General features: G+C 48.8%; 2 protein-coding genes and 1 long non-coding RNA gene across 4 annotated transcripts in view; 2 read left to right on the forward strand and 1 right to left on the reverse strand.

Annotated features, from left to right (window-relative positions):
* Nucleotides 1-18,317, reverse strand: part of LOC107317951 — a 43,291-nt gene that overhangs the window by 5,716 nt on the left and 19,258 nt on the right. For both annotated transcript variants that reach the window (XR_001557088.2, XR_001557086.2), the window contains exon 4: nucleotides 18,129-18,274. This is a non-coding gene — a long non-coding RNA (uncharacterized LOC107317951). The remainder of the gene's footprint in view (nucleotides 1-18,128; nucleotides 18,275-18,317) is intronic.
* Nucleotides 6,547-9,335, forward strand: LOC107317948 (G-protein coupled receptor 35-like). The gene has a single exon (XM_032446734.1). It carries the CDS (start codon nucleotides 8,289-8,291, stop codon nucleotides 9,306-9,308), a length of 1,020 nt encoding a protein of 339 aa, XP_032302625.1. The 5' UTR covers nucleotides 6,547-8,288; the 3' UTR covers nucleotides 9,309-9,335.
* LOC107317949 (G-protein coupled receptor 35-like) lies at nucleotides 10,739-15,145 on the forward strand. The gene is made up of 2 exons (XM_015871204.2): nucleotides 10,739-10,843; nucleotides 12,445-15,145. Exon 2 carries the CDS (start codon nucleotides 12,448-12,450, stop codon nucleotides 13,402-13,404), a length of 957 nt encoding a protein of 318 aa, XP_015726690.1. The 5' UTR covers nucleotides 10,739-10,843; nucleotides 12,445-12,447; the 3' UTR covers nucleotides 13,405-15,145.

Genomic DNA, 18,317 nt, shown 5'->3' on the forward strand with positions numbered 1-18,317 from the left:
TTGAAAGAAGGTGATGGCTGTGGCACCTGCTTAGAGAACTGACGTTGTCTTCATTTTCCTTCTCCCCACTCCCCTTATTTGGTTGAGTTGATCTATATTTTAGCCACAAGGTGGCACACGGCCCCTCCCGGGGAGATCTGAGCGACATCGCAGGACAAGCGGCTTTTGAAGAAGCAGCCAGAATTCAGGCTGAGCCACTGCTGCCTCCAGAATAAAGCCCAGACAGGCAACACCTGGGATGGCTCGAGTCTTCCCAATGACACAGCTGAAGGAACACCTGGACCTTACTTTGTGTGGGGCTCACAGATGTTGTTCCTGTGCTGGAAGAATAGGGGTGATTTCCAAATAAACACATTGGTGCTGATTTTCTCTTTGATTGATTGATTTTTGTTTTCAAAACCAACACATGGGTGGCAGGTTGATGTCACAACCACCACGTCTGGCTTTGGCCAGAGGGGCAGGAGAGAGCCTGGTCACCCCAGTAATTCCCAGCAGCCTCCAACTGCAGCGACAGCCCTTGGATGAATGAAGGCAGCAGCACTGTGCAAATTACTTTTTCTTTCTTATCCATAATAAGACAGGTAATAATCCTCCTACTGGGCTAATTACAGCCAGTGAAAATAACTCCCACTGATTGTATTAGAAGAATAACCACTTACATGAAACAGAGTGAATAGGGATTATTATTTTGTACACGGCTCTCCCTTGCCCCATCTATTCTGTCCTCAGTAAATCTCAGTGTAATTAATCACTGAGGATTAAACACTGCAGGGGAAGGAGCAGGAAATTATGTAAAAGCAAAATGCTACTTGGGCTTACCATAAATTTGGGTTATCTGTCTCAAAGAATACATTTCCTAGTCTGACTCCATTGGAATAAACCTATTCTCAGGTGTGTATGGAGCTAATGTAGAAAGGCAGTGACTGTGGAAGAGCTGGGTTGGCTCTTTGGGTATTCCAGAAGCAAAGTAATACACAGAGGGGCCTCAGCAAGCAGCAGACAGGGTAGGGCCCAGCTCCCTCAGCCTGTCCTCATAGGGGAGGTGCTCCAGTACCCTGATCATCTTTGTGGCCCTCCTATGGATCCTTACAACAGCTCACCGTCTTTCTTCTACTAAGGGCTCCATACGTGGACACAGCACTCCAGATGGGGCCTCACAAGAGCAGAGAAGAGAGGGATAATCACCTCCCTATCCCTGATGGCCAACCTCTCTCCTGATGGAGCCCAAGATACAATTTGCTTTCTGAGCTGCAAGAGCACACTGCTGGCTCATGTTAAGTTTCTCATCCATCAGGACCCCCAGGTTCTTCTCTGCTGAGCTGCTCAACACACACACACACACACACACACACACACACATATATTTGAGTAGCAGACGGGTCAAGATGCTTTAAAAAATTCTGGGGTCTCCAAGGAGAGATCCCACTCTATTCTCTCCTTCCAAGTCCAAGGGCTTCACTTAGTAAACATTTTCCTGCCATTAACCTTTGCATTAGTTGCCCTATGACAGGTCACAGCAAAGATCATCAGAGAGGGTAGATAATAGGCTGTGAAAACAAAGGAAAATGTTAATGGATTCTTTCTTCTCTCTTTCAAAACCTTAATGGCTTCTCTAAGTGTGCTAAAAGCCAAAGTGCCCCATGCACTAAGGGGGGCCGCAGACCATTACAGAAAGGACTTCAGAACAGGGAAAGGACACTCACTGCAGAGCCTCCACCAGGCTGCTCCCATCTGTTAGGTTACCAGATCAATTGCTCACTTCTTTGCACTCCAAGCCACCAACCAGGCACCCACACTGAGCTGGCACCAGCTGCCCCTGGCTCTCCTAGTGCTGTCCGGGCAGGATTGCTTTATACCTGCAAGGCATAACAACATCCCCTGATGTGGCTTGCAACCTTCCTGCAGCAGTATGGCCAATTCCTTGCTCTGAAGGATGTGGTATTGCTCTAAGCAGGGGACTGAGGCCAGAGAGCAGCAAGCATCCAAATGTCATGGGAAACATTGCTGCCCACACACTGCAGGGCTGTCCAAGTCCCAGAGAGGCTGCAGGTCTGCTAACAGCTGCTATTTTCCACTGAGCACAGCCAGTTGTTCCAGTGTCCAACAGAATGATTAGAAAAACAGTAATTAACTACTCCTAAACAGACTGAAAGCAAGATGAAGACCAGTAGTGGTTTAGAGGAAAAGCAATTCAGTGACTGGGAATCAGGAGAGCAAGGTGAGGGGTTTCCTGTGAGAAAAGGTTTGTGATGAAACATAATTGAGTGGAAGGGAAAGGAGGAACCACAACCCATTGAATTAAGCATGTAACCAAGCAGAGCTGATTGCTTCCCTGCCTTAAGCACACAGTGTGGTTTCTTGGGTCAGATTTACTGGCACCAACCATTTCTTTATGAGAAGAAAACTGCCCAGCAGTGAAAGTACCACTGGGGATTTGTATCAGTGCAAGGGATCTGGGGTGCAGCCTGCACTTGGTGTGGGTATGTGAATTTTGGTAATGTCAAAGGAAATAGGGCACCTAGGGCAAACCTGGAGAGGGTGGAGGTGGTTTCCGCTGGGGAAAGCAGACCTTTGCAGCTCCTCTTATCAGTGTGTTAGCCAGGCTGCACTTTATACAAGCATCACAAGAGTTTTCTATATAGGCATCACAGCTGCCTACAAGTTTCCCTGTCCCCAGATCACCCGTACTGCAATGAAAGGCTATTCTAAACAATGGACAGCGAGAAGAGGTAAAGGGTCAGAAGCCCAAATAAGAAGCTGTTGTGACTATTACAGAAGCAAAGCTCAGGCAGGTTTAGCATTCACTTTACTTGCACCAAGTAAAGCCCTGCCTCCGACAAGCACTGAATGGCATTGAGGTCATGAGATGTTAATCTTCAGTCTCACCACCCGTATCACTAGCATCTGGAAAATGTATTGCGGCCAGACTTTTGCAGAGGAGACCTGATGGGAAACTTGCTGCTTTCCTGAGTAAGAAGTTGTGGTCAAACGCTCTAACACAGGTGAAATGTCAGAGCAAGGCAGATGAAGCCCCAGGCACCAGTTCCTTGTTACGTGGGATCCAGCACATGGCAGTTTGCTTGCTCTACCCAGCACTGTGCACTCCTGTAGCTGCCACCCATGGAGAGCAGCACTATGAGCTGTACTGCATCATCCTCACCAGTTTTCCTGCCCAGGTGTTGACCCCTCATTCTAGGAAGTACAGAGTCCTTCATGTGAGACTCCATGAGAGGCACATCTGTGCTGACAAAGCTGGCTTGATTTTAGGAAGGGAACAGGAACAGCAGCCAACAGCAGTGTTAGGTCAGTGGCTTTGTGTCACACTGCCTCCAGTTCTCAATGGTGACACACATGGGTATCAGTGATGATACTGAGGAAACGCAGGGAGGAAAAAGAAATAAAGGTAGAGGGTGTTTGCTTTGCTGCCCTATTGAAGGTGGTGCAACTAAAGGTCGCTCGGTATCGCATGAAGTTTGGCATCATCCCACGTAGGCGTTCCTCCTGTTTCACACCACAACCTCAACCACACAGTCTAGCCTTGCGTAGCGCAATAGATTTTATCAACACAGAAACAGATGCAATCTGTGCTAGCATCCTTCCATCCTGGGATGTGGTGGGAGGCTGAAGAAAACACAAAGAGAAGCGGAGGAGGCCGGATTTTTCTGGGTTTGTTTCTTGTAACAGAGTTGTCCATATCTTGGAACAGGCAGATGGTTCCCAGTAAAGCTGACCTGGGATTCACTAGGCAAAACCTTTGTCACACATGGCTGTCTGCTGGGCAGATGATGGCTGTAATCCAAGCTGTAATCTACAGCGATAGGAATAGGCAGTCTGTAGGGCCTTTTTGGAGGGGAAAAGGAGGGGAAAATCAGCTTACCTTCAGAAGACTCTCTCCAGGGAGATACCCTCACCTCCTCTACCAGCCCTTAAATGAGGTCTGGGAAGGGCTGGATCCTGGCTCCACCCTTGCAGTCACTCAGGTACATTGCATGCACCTGAGCTCCCCTGGGCTGGCCCTGCCTTCCACCAGGTGCTCAATCACTGCTTCAAGCTGTGGCTTAGTTTTTCTGCTACACCCACCCTCCACGGATGGCAGCACAGGGCAGAGCAGTTCTGTGGCTGCAAAGTACATCACGGTGACCACATTATTGACCGACTGCCAGCACTACTTTTTCTACTGGTTTAAGTAAAGTCAGTGATGCTTTCAATAAAAAACTCAGAGGCTTTCTATGCTCAGTGACCTCAGCATGTTGATCTGCATGTCTGAACGCTTGCTCCTTTTCTGGCTCCTAGGGGAGCAGCTCTCCCCAACACCAGGGCTGCCATGTCATTGACCCCAAATGGGGGCTGTCCCTTGGCCCTGCACTGCACTGTGCCTCATGATGGATGGGGCTTCTCCCCAAAATGGCCTTCAGGACCCCACAGGGAGACCTGTGGGCAAGACATGCCCACACCATGATAACTCCTCATCCTGCAGGAGCTCCCCACCACGCAGTGAGACAGCCACAGCCATGTCTAGAGGTGGGTGACAGCTGTGCAACTCATGAGTCACTGCCCATCCTGTCCCACTTCACATGGCAGAGTTCATGCCTCAGCTCACTCACTGTGGTGAGCGTGGGCACCACCAGCACAGAGACAGCCAAGGCTGAAGGCTTTGCTTTCCCCACAAACACAGGAGAAAGCAGAGCACTTGTGCCCACCTGGCTAGATAGGAGACCTCTTTGGGTCTGGTGGATGGTGAGCACAGCTGCAGCAAAGTGCTCCTTTCAGCCTGGTGTCATCATTCTACTGCTAACTGAAACAGTAGGGTCTGTGTGTAAAAGTGCATATATGGCAATGTGGCTATGTCCTGCGCCTCATAAGACGCTATAACAGCTTACCTTGCTGCACTGCCAATGCAAACATGGGATCATGGGCACAACACCCCCAGCCCCAAAGGAGCAGTCTGGCTCCAGGCTGCAGAACCAACCCTCGCTTGGATGACTCATTCCCATACTGGTTTCTCACCCTCTGTGGACACAAAGATGCTAATCAGCAAGTCTCCCATAGAAGGAAATCACCCTCCTGTGATAGTTTCCACTGCATCACTTCCACCAGACACTGAAGCCCACTGCCACCCTGAGCCCCCAGGGAACTCTTTGCATCCATCCCCTGTGCCTTTTTCCATTCAGCACAACTCTGTGCTTCTTTTGGGGTGAATGAAAGGTATGTAAGCCTTCATGTAAGTGGAGCAGTGTGGGTGGCTTTCATCTCTGTGACCTTCTGTTAGGTGCCCTGATCTGCACCTCCAGGGCACCCACTTTTGCAGCGTGTGGAGTGCCCTGTGTGCTCCCTTATGAACAGCCAACAGCAGCCCTGCACCAAAGGAGTGCTGTTACAGCTGGTTGGGTACTGAGGGTCAGTGGGCAGCAAGGCCATTCCCCACCAGCCCTAAGGCACACTCATTGCTAACATCAGTTAGACAACCCACCTCTGGGCCCTTTGGTGCTTACAGCTGCCTCTCCCTCATCAGCCTCTACCAGAGCAGGATCTGACAAGTGAAGCTCTGCACCAAGACCGTGGCAGAACCCCCAGGCTCCTGAAGGCAGGGGAGCAGCTGGAGCCCTGCCATCACAGCCACCCCTTGCTACACCACTGCCCCATGCAACAAACCCATCCTAAGGGGCTCTTGGAGCAGCCACGTCCATCTGAGGAGGCTGTGAGATGTTCTCCACCCTAGGGATTGCCTGTGTCATGCACTGAACTGTCAAGAACTGCACAAGGATGGCTCTGCACCTTCAGCTGCTCGAGTGAACCAGTAACAGATGCTGCACTTTCCTGGCTGTGCCCAGCCTGGCTGTCAGCACAGCAGCCCAGCTCTGCATTTACTGGGCACACCCTCTAGCCAATGACCACACTTCTAGGCAGTGCCAAGTGATGAGGCGCTGAGTCCTCATGGAAAGCATTACAGCCAGCAGATGATCAGAACAAGCAAACGTGAGAACCTTTATCACGCAGGAGGAGGAGGTGCTATAGAAGCCTTCAAGTACTTGTGAGCTGTCAGTTCAGGTGCATCATGTGTGTCTGATCACAGCCCATCTGGCCTTACTCTTGCTACGCTGCTGCCGCTACCTGCTGGGACTTTGTGGCTTCACACCTACAGGTAACTTCACCCTGTCTTGTTCTCATGCTTTCAATGCTCAGGGGCCTGCCGTGCTGGGGAGGAGATGGAGGAAGCCTGGCTTCTCTGATCCAGCACAGATGCTGCCGCACATGGTCCTGCTCAGCAGCTGTACTTCTGAGATGTTCTTCTCCTGTGCTTACTGCAGGAAGAGCGGAGCAGGCTGCTTTCTAACAGCAGCTGGCAGCTAGAAACTAAGCTATTCTCTTTGTCACCCCACCACGTGTTGGCCACCATGGTGCTGCTGTGACACCCACTGTGTCTCCATCTTCTGTCTCACACTGCTTTCTCTGAGCTCTCTGCTCAAGGTCAGGTAAGAGCTGGAGAAAAATGTGCCCAGCCCTGGTCTTGCTCCCACATCCCAGCTTCCCAGCCTGCTTCAGTCTGTGCTGTGCTGTGCTGTGCTGTGCTGTGCTGTCATCCCTCTGGCCCCAGCCTGCTCCCACTCCTGCAGGAGCAGTGAGATGCTCCGGTACTGCAGCCATCACCTCATCACCTCTGGCCCACCTTAAGCATTTATAGCAGCTGGAGATTGTGCTAGTTTATCATGTAGCATCTCTTAGAGGAAGCTTACTGTTCACCCATACTTTATCTGTACTGCCTTGTCTGCTTTCACACCCTCTGCCAGTTTCCTCCCTCCTCCCGCAGCCTGTGAGCTCCTGGCCAGCAACACCTGCAAGCCCTGAGCTGCAGGGCAGGTCACTGGTGGTTTGCCTGTGCTGTACTTCAGCACAGCCAACCTAAAGCAACCTGGACCTGCAAAGATGTGGTGAGCTTAACATGGCAGCTGCACCATGGAGGAAGGTGTTTCCCTGCTGCTACTTACTGAGGTTCAGAGAGGTTTTTCTTGGGCGACAGCAAGCAGGCAGCAAGAGGCAGTCTCTGTTGGGAAACCCAGACTTGAGCATGCAATAACCATGTGAAAGCTCTGGGCAAGAGTCACATTAACATCTGCTGGTGTCCAGGATGCTTGTCTAACCACTTAGCACTTGAGGTATTTGTGCATTTATCAGTTAGCAGGCCTGCAGCCCAATGCTACAGGCAGCACCCTCACCATCTGAGCACAAACTCTGTGTTGTTCTCAGGGACAAATAACTGCTTAACCAGGGCTCTGCTGTCGCAGTGTCTCCCTGCATTTCTGAGGATTTCACCACATCTCCCACCATTAGTGAAATGGAGACTGACTCCCAGTCGAGTGGTAAAATCTTGCTTTAAAAATAAAAGGTTATATTATTTCCAGTGCGCACTGAGATGCAAGCAGAAATTCCACAACATCACTGATTCAGAGAAAGCCCTGTGTGCAGGACACACAGAGCTGCTCTACGTATGATGGAGCCTGATAAAAGCTGATTTTATCAGCTCTTCACACAACCAGCACTGCCATGAAGCATCTGACAGACAGTGTGACCGAAGCTCAAGACCTACTCTTACGTCTCAGGGTGTTTTCCCCGAGAAGGCAACACTTACGTCATTATTTGCAGCTCCTTGTCACGCACCAGCATTTCCTCTTTTGGCCAAGTCTTTCTGTTTTCTATTTGCAGTCTTGTACTCTCTTCTAGAATGAACAGGTTTAATGTTCGTTCAATCTGTCCTTCCCTGCAGGGAGGAGGAGAGCAGCATGTCTCACTCACTCCCTTTGGGTTTGGTCATGCCTTGGGATGCAGGACTTGGATTCTGCTCTGTTTTCTTCATCTCAGAGCAGGAGCAGCAGATCCTGGGCCAGGAGACCCATTAGAAGAGTTTCTGCCCATGGGTTATGCATGCTTAGTGCTGGCTGCTGCAGTCCCTGCCTATGTCAAAACCAAGTCTGAATCATTTTGCCTCATCCGCACAGGTTGGCTTAGAGAATTAATAGTGACATTATCACAGGTTGTCCTGGTATCCATGTGTTATCTTCTGTGTGTCATTCCCCCCCTCATTCAACGGCTCCTATTTAATTGAGCCTGCCTGCTGTGTCTTATTGGAAGCACTCCCAGATATATTTACTCATAAACTGAGTAAACATAAACAGAGCTTGGGACGGAGATGCATCCCAGTTACAGTCTGCCTGGCAAAGCCAATCTTGTGGACTTAAATTCACATTTATAACAGAGTAAATATTTCCTTAAACGCCGTTTTTATAGGAACCATGCATCTATTGAGAGGTAGGAACGTCTTACCATTTTTCCCCCATTTCAGGTCTCAGACCATCACGTGCCATTCACATATAAGGACAATGAACGAGTCCAGGAGCTGCAGTCTCACACACATAGAGGTGAATTCCCATGTTCGTGTTGCTGAATTTGCTCTATATATCCTCACTTTCTTTTTTGGAGCCATTTTTAATGTTCTTGCCCTATGGGTGTTCTTCTGCAAAATAAAGAAGTGGACAGAAACCAGGGTTTACGCCATCAACTTGGTCTTCGCTGATTTCTTTGTCATCTGCATCTTGCCTTTCATGGCATATTTGATCTGGAAGAACTCAGCCCGAGATGAACTCTGCCAGTTTGTAGAGGCAATGTACTCCATCAACATGGTAGTGAGCATCTACATCATTTCATTTATCTCCATTGACCGGTACCTCGGTATAAAGCACCCCCTGAAAGCGAGGGCCTTCAGGTCTCCATCCAAAGCTGCTGTTCTATGTGGGCTCCTGTGGCTTGCTGTCACCATTGGAAGCATCTCAAAACATCAGCAGAGATATGCTGACTTCTGCTTTCAGTACGACACCGGCGTGCCCACCACTGTGAGGCTGCTTTCCTTTTTCTTCATTTTCACTCTTCCATTAGCAGTCTTGACCTTTTGTTCCATAGAAATCATCAGGAGCCTTAAGAGACAGCTGAAGACAAACTCACTGGAGGAGAAGTCAATCCAAAAAGCTCTTTACATCATTTATGCCAATCTGTTTGTGTTTCTGCTCTGTTTTCTGCCTCCCTACGTCATATTCATTGCCAAGATTGTAATGGAGCACACTGAAACTAGCTGTTCCTTGATCCACTTTGTGAAGAACTTCTCCTCCATGACACGGTGCATTGCCACGTCCAACTGCTGCCTGGACTGCGTCTGCTACTACTTTGTGACCAAGGAGTTCCAGGAAGCCATCCTACTGCCCAAGTCCAGCACTGCCAGAACAACACAAACCCGTTCTGTGCAGACACATGTTTGCTAAAGAAAGGAAAAAACTAAACAATAAGAAACCACAACCAAATTCTACAATGGCAAGAGATGATATGGCTGCGCTATTATGGGGATAACCTCCCAACTTTCACTCCAAGGAGAGCTTTGTCATGTGTATCATTGCTATGCTGTAATTTCTACCCTGTGTTTCTGTTAAGCTGATAAACTGTTTTATTCAGAGATGCCAAAGTGAATCTGCAGTGGTGGTGCGTTAACATGTTCCCTTCCCCTCCATGTGTTACTCTTATGGGAAGAAGGGTGGCCCTTGCATGTCACCCTGTTTTATTTCAGGCTGCGACTAAAGTCAACTCAACCTAAAACACAAAAGCCAACAAAAACCAAGTCTGTACTGTGCTTTATCTCATGGTGTATCTCAGATTGCTTGCATTGAAACAATCTGATGGTGCCAGGCTGGACACCAGGTTTGCCCTGCTGGCAGCAGAGCAGGCTCAGGGTAGCATCACACAGCTGGACACAGATGGGCACATCTGGGTTTCCATAGTCAGCCCACACCTCTCACATTTCCATGGGTATGTGCTATGAGAAAGCAGCCCAGAAAAGCCAGTGGGGAGAACAAGGTGGGGAGAAGAGGATGATCCCCTGTGTGTTCTTCTTTGCTGCCAAGGAGAGGCAGCAGTTTTCTTTCTAAATACTGACAAATCTCAGTATCTGCTGCCAAGTGCTGCCCAGGCACTGCCTGAAGAGAGCAGAGCACCAGAAACTGACTTAATGGATTACTGCTGTGTCCTGAGCCATCCCCTGCCTGTTTGCATGATTTCCTTCCTCCTGACACCCACAGAACTCTCCCCTGAGTGCCAGTGTCTTCTACCTGTGCCTGGTTGGCCATAACTGCCAATTCTGATGTGGCCTTTCCCATCACTTCCATCTCTTCCATGGAAAACAAGCACCATGCAGAGGACAAGTGGGCCCACCACATCTGCCCCCATCTTCCAAAAAGCCAAAGAGCAACATGCCAGGACCTTTGCTCTGGGCCCACCTTTGCACAAGCACTGATGTGCCCCCCAGGAAAAGCCACTACCACTCCCTCTGCTTGCTCTGCAACCCCACCCAAGTCAGCACGGGATGCTGGGCTCCCAGAGGGTCCTTCTGCTGCCAAATGGGCAATTTGCAACTATTGTGGTTTTTACTTAAGAAAGGATTTGTTTTCAAACCACTGCAAATATTAAATTTTAATTGCTTGTTTGTGCGCGTGGAAGCAGAGGGAGAGTAGCTTGGGTGCAAAAACAGATGGTGGTGAAGGACTGAGCTGATGAGAGAGGAACAACAGAGGGCACCAGAGACTCGGCCGTCCTGAAGAGGAGGTGATAAATGAAGCACTTTTGAGGAACTAGAGTTCATTGCTGTACTTCAGAGCTCCGAGCTGTCAGCAGCAGACTCCTGGGCAGCTCTGCCCCACTCAGCATCACCCTGCACAGCATCACCCCGCTGCACCCACAGCCCTGGCATCTCCTGAGCAACTGCGACCTGCCCGAGGACCTGGCCCGAGGACAGCACCATAAGAAGCAGGTAGCTTTTAATTCTTCTTGCATGGATATGTGGCAGTGAGCTCTGCTTCCTGAGCTCCTTCACAAAGCACTGCCCAGGGCTGCCCACTTGGTAGCAGTGGTATGGAGGTGCCTCAGTTCCTCCTGCCTTCACAGATGTGCTCTGCTATTTGGCAGCCACATGTGCTATCCAGGGAGGTCTTCATCCCATGCTGTGGCCATGTGCCACTCCTCTCCTTGCTCATTCTGTGAGGGGACACCCATCTCTGGGCACACTGAGGCATGGGACCAGGGGGTTGCTGTGGGCTCAGCACTCACATGGAGGATTCACAGGGCTCGGTTGCTAGGTGGGATAGTGATTTGCAAGCAGAAAGCAGCACTTCCACTGCAGGATGGTGACAGTAGGCTTGCAGGGAACAGCTGTAGGGTGGATGGTAGCACTGTGCAAGCCAAGGACCTGGGATGCTGGAAGCTCACAGGAGCCAGGACACAGGCTGCATTTCAGCCCTTCCATAAATTGCATTCTGAACGCTGTATCTCTGTAATACCACCCCAACTCTGGCACTGGGGCAGGTGCTGAGCTTTCTTCTGACACTGCCAGATCCAGCTTCCAGTCTTGGACACTAAAAACAGTCCACGTAGTTCATGCAGTCAGACTGTTTCTCCACAGTTTATTTATTAGGGCTTAAAAGCCACTGACTTATAAGGCAATGTATCTATAACAGATGATGGGAATCTGACTGTTTTCTTTTTGTGCTTCTGTGTAACTGCAGACTGAGTCTGATTCACCCTCCATGGTCTTTGCTGGTAGCTGATAGTAGGAGATGCCCTGAACTATTTACAGAAGCACCAGGAGGTAGGCTAGAATCTTGGATTTGTGTTTTCTGCTCTGGCAACATTTTGGCTTTCTATGCTGAAGGCTGAGATCAGACAGGTGTGCTCATTTTCCCCTCCTGGTGCCAAGCCATATATCTCCAGCAGCCTGCAGGAGGAGTGGTGGTGCCCATGGCACACACTGTGCTCCAGACTGTAGCTGTGGTCCAGGAGTGAATCCACCAGAGCTGTCCCACAACTGGGAGGACCTGAATCATGTGTGGGTGCATGGCCATAGCAAGACCCAACAAACCCATCGGGTGGCTTTGGCAGTAAAGCAAAGAATGAATGCTGCCCAGCTCTGCTTTGAGCTATCCTAAAGCAAGAGAGCCAGTGGGTCTCCAGCAACCACAGAAGTGTCAGAGGTAAGGGACTACAACATCAACATCCTGCTTTGGAGACCCTCTGCTGTTACCAAAACTGTGGGAAGGTGGATGCAGGGTGCACAAGCCAGGCCTACAGTGGGGTTGCTGCCCCACAGTAGCTGCAGGAGGGCTTTGCTTCTCTTTTTTTTTTTAGTTGCTGTGCAGAGCCACTGAGCTCCTGCAGGTCTGCATCCTAGAAAACACAACTGCTGTGCACGTGCAGGGCCTCAGGAGAGCTGTGTGCCACCCTGTCCCACCCACAGCTCTGATTCATGCGGTGCAGAGGAGCCAGGAGCCGTGGAGCCGTGGCTGAAGGCACTGCCATGGGACCCTGCCCAGGGGACTTGTCCTAGCTTGGTCTATCACCTGCACCCTTTCCTTGCAGAGAATGTCCACCATGAAGAACTGCACAGAAATCAGCAGCGTGTTGCAGGATGGTATTATGCTATTTCAGCTGATCGTCTACATCCCAGTCCTCACTTTGGGGCTCCTGCTGAACACCATCGCCTTCTGGGTCTTCTGCTGCAAACTCAAGAGATGGACTGAGACCCGTGTGTACATGATCAACCTCATGGTTGCAGACTGCTCCCTGCTCTTCGCCCTGCCTTTCCTGATATATTTTACCAAGAACAAGCATCCCATAGACAAGCTGTGTTTTGCCGTAGAGATGATATATTTTACAAACAGTCCTATGAGCATCTTCATCATCATGCTGATCGCCATCGATCGATACATTGCCATCAAGTTCCCTCTGAAAGCAAAAACTCTTCGATCCCCACTGAAATCAGCCTGTATCTGTGGGTTCCTTTGGATAATGCAAATAGGTTATTCCTACTGTGGCACAATATTTAAAAAAGAGAGGGAACAATATTGCTTTCAGAAGCATTCTACTGAGCCTGCATATTTAACAATGTTCTCCATTTGCTTTCAGTATTTGATTCCCCTAGGGATTATAGTTTTTTGTTCCATACAAGTCATTAGATGTCTCAGACAGAAGATGGCCAGCAGCCACCATGAGACAAAGCTAATCCGGAAAGCAATCCACATTATTTCTGTGAATCTCTGTGTGTTCATCATATGTTTTTCACCAATCTACATTGCACTACTCCTGCGGCTCGTGGCAGAGTTTGCTGGAGCTTGTCACCTGCTCTCAAAAGCTAGGGCTTCTATTCAGATCCTTTCAAGTTTAGCCAATTCCAACTGCTGCGTCGATGCATTCTGCTATTATTTTGCAGCCAAGGAAAGTCAGGAATTTCCCTCTCTGCTCCCCTCTTGTTTATCAATGGGGTCTAAGATGAACCAAAGCCAAGAGTCGCAGCAACCCACAGATCAAGTCATTACATAGGAAAAGGATAGTGCACTACAGATGTTAAGACCAAACTGCTGCACAGGTTCTGAGGCAGAGGGAATGGGACCATTTGCAGTTGCTCTAAGTATGGGCATCTCTATAGAGAGGGATTTGTTAATAACTTGAATTTCGTCCTGCTCCTGTCATACTTAAATGTGGCTCAGATTATTGCCTTCAGTAGTTGTATCACAGGTTCAGGTGTCTCCTCATCAACAGAGAGATCCCCATGGTACAGAGAATAGCTGATAAAGCCATTGTTTAGACCACAGACTTTGTTGTACATATCATGCAACTTAACATAAGAAACTTAGCACTGCTACAGCAATGTATAAAGCCATTTCTACTACTGTAATTTCTGGTCATTAAAATAAGGGAAAAGCCGCTCCAGAACAACACCAAACCTAAAACATCTGTGTCAAAGGATTTGCCAGTACAGTGGTAGTTTCCTGCCACACTGTACAACCTCAGTGCCTGCAGCTATCACCAGGATGCTGGCTCACATTCAGTCTGACTGGCCTGTAGCTCCCCTGATCCTTCCGCCTGCTGTTGTGGATGGGCACTGCATTAACTAGCCTCCAAACAACTGCATTCTCTCCGGTTGGCCAAGACTGCTGGTAAATTATGGACAGTGGCTTGGTGAGCACATCTGGCAGCTCATTCTGTACCTTGGTTCACAAATGTCCAATCTTTTGGCTTGCCTGGGCTGCACTGAGTGATGAAGAACTGTCTCGAGTTGTGTATACACAGGTTGCACCAAAAGTAACATCTCTTATTTATTTCCATGGCAACTACAACAGCTACAAAGAGCACAGTAACACTATTGGATAGAGCAAATTCTCAGATACAAAACACTATTTTTCATCATAGTCATCACCATCAGCCATCCCTTTTCATCAGCAGTGAACAGGAGCCTGCGTGCCACACTCCTCAACACACCTTTGTGGAGAGATCTTCAAGTCTGAAGACACGATCAGACTTTTCTTTGAGCTGAATGTTTGATTGCAACTCTATACATTCCATTTGAAAAAACACAGGTAACGTGTTTATGTCAATTGAAAAACATATTATGAATATACCAAAAAATCTGAAGATTTCGGCAATCTTAAGACCTCAAACTCCTGCATCAGAATGAAAAGCATGGTTGCAAATTTTAATCTGTTCTCAGGACTGTGCTTAACCAGTGTATCACAATGCAAATGATTATTTGCTGTCACTTGGGTTAGCACTGCACTGCGCCCTCCCCATGCCCTGGTTTCAGCCCAGACAGTGTTGGTAGGACACTGATGTTGTTGCTGAGCTATGGGTGCATGCTTGGGGCCAGGTAGTGCCACTCAGAGGGGCAGAGCTGCTGCCAAGATGGTGTAGGGTGGGGGACAGCCAAAGGATGGGCTGTGCTGGGCCTTACATGGACTGTGGGCCATGGGCTACACGTGCCTGCCCTAAGGTGATCCCATCTGGCCCTACAGATCTGTGTGTGCTCACGTGGTGTAGTAGGTCACAAGTAACCTCCCCTTGGATTGTAAGCACTTCATTCTGTTCCATGTCTCTGTGCTCAACCCACTCTTGCCTTCTCACTCATCTTTGGCACATAGGGACAGACTGCTCCTGTGCATTCAAGATTAATTCCAGAAGAATATCTATCCTTCCTGGACTCCTCTGTCCTTTAGAACTATCTCCTGAGGGACTCTGTCAACCAGGTCCCTGAAATAAACCAAAATATACCCTTTGAAAATCCAAAGATCGTGTCTGGCAAAGTCATCCCAGTCTCATGCTGGGACTTCCCAAAACCAAAACAACATTTCATTATGCAGGGCAGTTCTGAGAAGCCTTCAGCTACAACTCTACCACAACTTCCACAGAAAAGCTGCACAAACCCACACCAGGCTTCCTCTGAAAACTCTTTGTGGAGTGACCAGGGCTGCATCTACATTTCATGGCACACTGCTGTCTCCTGGGTCCTGACCGTCCTACTACATGACACAAAACTCTCTATGGTGTCCACTGGAGGAGCAATTCATGAAGATGATAACGTGGTGATACACAAACCTTTGCCATCTCCCAGCACAGGTATCAGCATAACGACAGCAGGAGGCAGCAGTCACAGCCTTTCAGTAGCTCTGACAAGCAGGAAATCTAAAGAGGTTTGTAACTGGCACTGTACCTGCTGGTACAAAAAGTAAATGCTCTTTTGCTAGAGTGAAAAGAAGATGTGGGCTCTCTACAGTTGGTCCCTGCTAGACCACAAACAGCCTTTAAATACATTTTAAAATTCCTTTGAAAATTGCAATGGTCCACTGCACTTCTACACTGCTGTCTCTTTCCTAAAAGGTTACCAAAGGGGTCAAAGTAGGAGATGAGGAGCCAAGGCAGGGCTGGGGGAACAACAGGCAGATGCAATCAGGAAATCTGAGCTGGCTCTGATCCCACCATCTGCAGGTCCAGCCAGGGCTGGCTTCACAGCCTCTGTGTGTAACTGATGGCTCTCAGTTCATCCAGACCCTCCTATTTGTGGAGTTCTCTGTACAGGAGAGACGTGGACCTATTGGAGCACATCCAGAGAATGGCCACAAAAATGATCCAAGGGATGGAACGCTTCTCCTATGAGGACAGACTGAGAGAGCTGGGGCTGTGCAGCCTGGAGAGAGGGTTGTGAGGTGACCTGACAGTGGTCTGCCAGTACCTAAAGGGGAGATACAGGAAAGAAGGGAGGAGGCTCTTCAGCAGGGTCTGTGGTGATAAAACAAGGGGAAATGGTTTCAAGATTAAAGAGGGGAAATTTAGGTTGCATAGAAGGAGAAAGTCTTTTACAGTAAGTGTGGTGAGGCACAGGAACAGGCTGCCCAGAGATGTGGTGGATGCCCTGAATCTGGAGACTCTCAAGGCAAGGCTGGATCAGGTCCTGAGTAACCTTATGGATGCTCCTATTAGAGCAGGGGAGTTGGATTAGATGATCTTTAAAGGTCCCTTTCAACACTAAGGACTCCATGATTCTATCATTCATAGCCACTAATTCTGACATCTGCATTCACTGAGACATCCACCTCACTCGTAGTTTTGCAGGGCACTGTACCTGTGTCTTTCCCACAAGTTGTTTGGAACCAAACCTACCTAAAGACCTGTGTGCCCTGCAGGTGCACAAACTGAGGTGCATAAACACTGATATTTCAAACAAAAGGGTCATCACACTAATGTTTAGACATCCAAACACAAGCATTGTCCAGCAGCTTCCAAGGGATGGAGAGAGACAAGCTGAGCCCTTCAGTGTTGGTGCTCAGTGTTAGTGTGGCTGGAGGGTCGAAGCTGGGTTACAGCACAAAGCAGCCTGTGAATGTGTTATCTGCTGCCGTTGGTTCCTATGTGGCTCTGAGTACAGAGAAAGGGGAAGCAGACCCAGCAGCCAGGGTCACTCATGACATGGGGCTGATGCAATTAACAATGCTGTTTCACAGGCTTCCCATGGTAAGAATAGCACCGATGTGTTCTACTCCCAAACCCATAGTTTCATTTTGGTCATCATCTATTGTTGCAATATCACTTCTTCCCATTAGAAAAATAAGAGAAGGAAAAACACCGGGCAAGAAGTTTGTGGAACCTGAATGCAGCAGGGCAAGGCAGTGTCCTGCTGCATGTGGGGAAGGGATGCTGGTATCTCCCTCACCTTCCTCCAGGCCCTGTCCTGCTGCCATGTGCCAGGCCTTGCACACCTGAGCTAGCAGAGCTGCACCAGGAGCATGGGTGAGCACCCCTGGGAGGGCTCTGTTTGCCTGGGGATCAGACTCAAGGCAGACCTTACAAAGGAAGGAAAAAGTGATTGTTCAGTACAGAAATAAGTCTTAGAGCTCAGGAAGTGTAAAGATCAAATAGCTCTCAGAACTATTAAACAGTTAGGAGACATTCTTTCCTTAAACAAAAAAGCTGCTTACACACATGAATCACAAGCAGAGGGGAGCAAGTCACCCAGTGCTGCTACTGAAACAAACAACAAAAATTGTCATGGCATGACCTAAAAGTCTCAGCTTTCTGTAAAGATGAGGAACCCAAAAAGTCCAGAATTTTGAGGAATTTGTCACAAGAGATCCCAGAGCAGAAACAAGGCTTTTTGGCAAGTCTGGGGCAAATACTGTCTGTAGGTGGAGGCAGGATGGGAAGGGTCTGGCCAATAGCAACACTACTATGCTATGAATTGGAAGAGTGGTGCTGGAGAGATGCCATGAGCTGAGCTCCAGGGTTGACATTGACTTCTCATGGTTAATACTGGTAGCAATGCCTTGCCATGCACAGTAGGAGTGTGCACATTCCCCAAGTGTTGTACACGAAGTGGCTTTGGTGCAGTGTTGATGCTATCAAAATTTAGGAGCTGGATGACATAAAAAATGAAACTACTAACAAGGACAGTGACATGGAAATTATATCATTTAGGGATCAAAGAGCCAGGTGTACTACTAGGTCAGCCACTGCTTAATTGATCTGTGAAGAGGCAGAATGGGAAGCCCTGGGAGAAGTATTTAAGCCAAGCTCTATAACAATAATACAGTAGCAAGGAGTAAATCTCAGCAGCTGATTTGCAACGCACAGACAGACAATGCACAAATACTCCAGAAGCCACTCTCTGACCTGGAAGCAGGTCTTAAGATCTTAGAAGCAGAAAGCCAGAAGGGTTTGCCAAAGCCAGCAACACAAGGTACCAATAGCAGGACCTCTGAGCTTGCTGAGCCACTCACCTGAGCTCTTCCTGCAGATGGGCTTGCAGTGGATTGCTATCACAGAGCCCCTGGCCAAGGGGTGCCTGCATCACAGTGCAGATGTGAATTCTGGGGGTCAAAGGGTCACGGTGCCAGGTTTTCTCAGTATTACCGGTTGATGAGAACTGTGGAAGAGAAGAGCGCTACTGTGATTCAGACTGAAACACA

The sequence above is a fragment of the Coturnix japonica genome, chromosome 9, assembly GCF_001577835.2.
Source record: "Coturnix japonica isolate 7356 chromosome 9, Coturnix japonica 2.1, whole genome shotgun sequence".
NCBI lineage: Eukaryota > Metazoa > Chordata > Aves > Galliformes > Phasianidae > Coturnix > Coturnix japonica.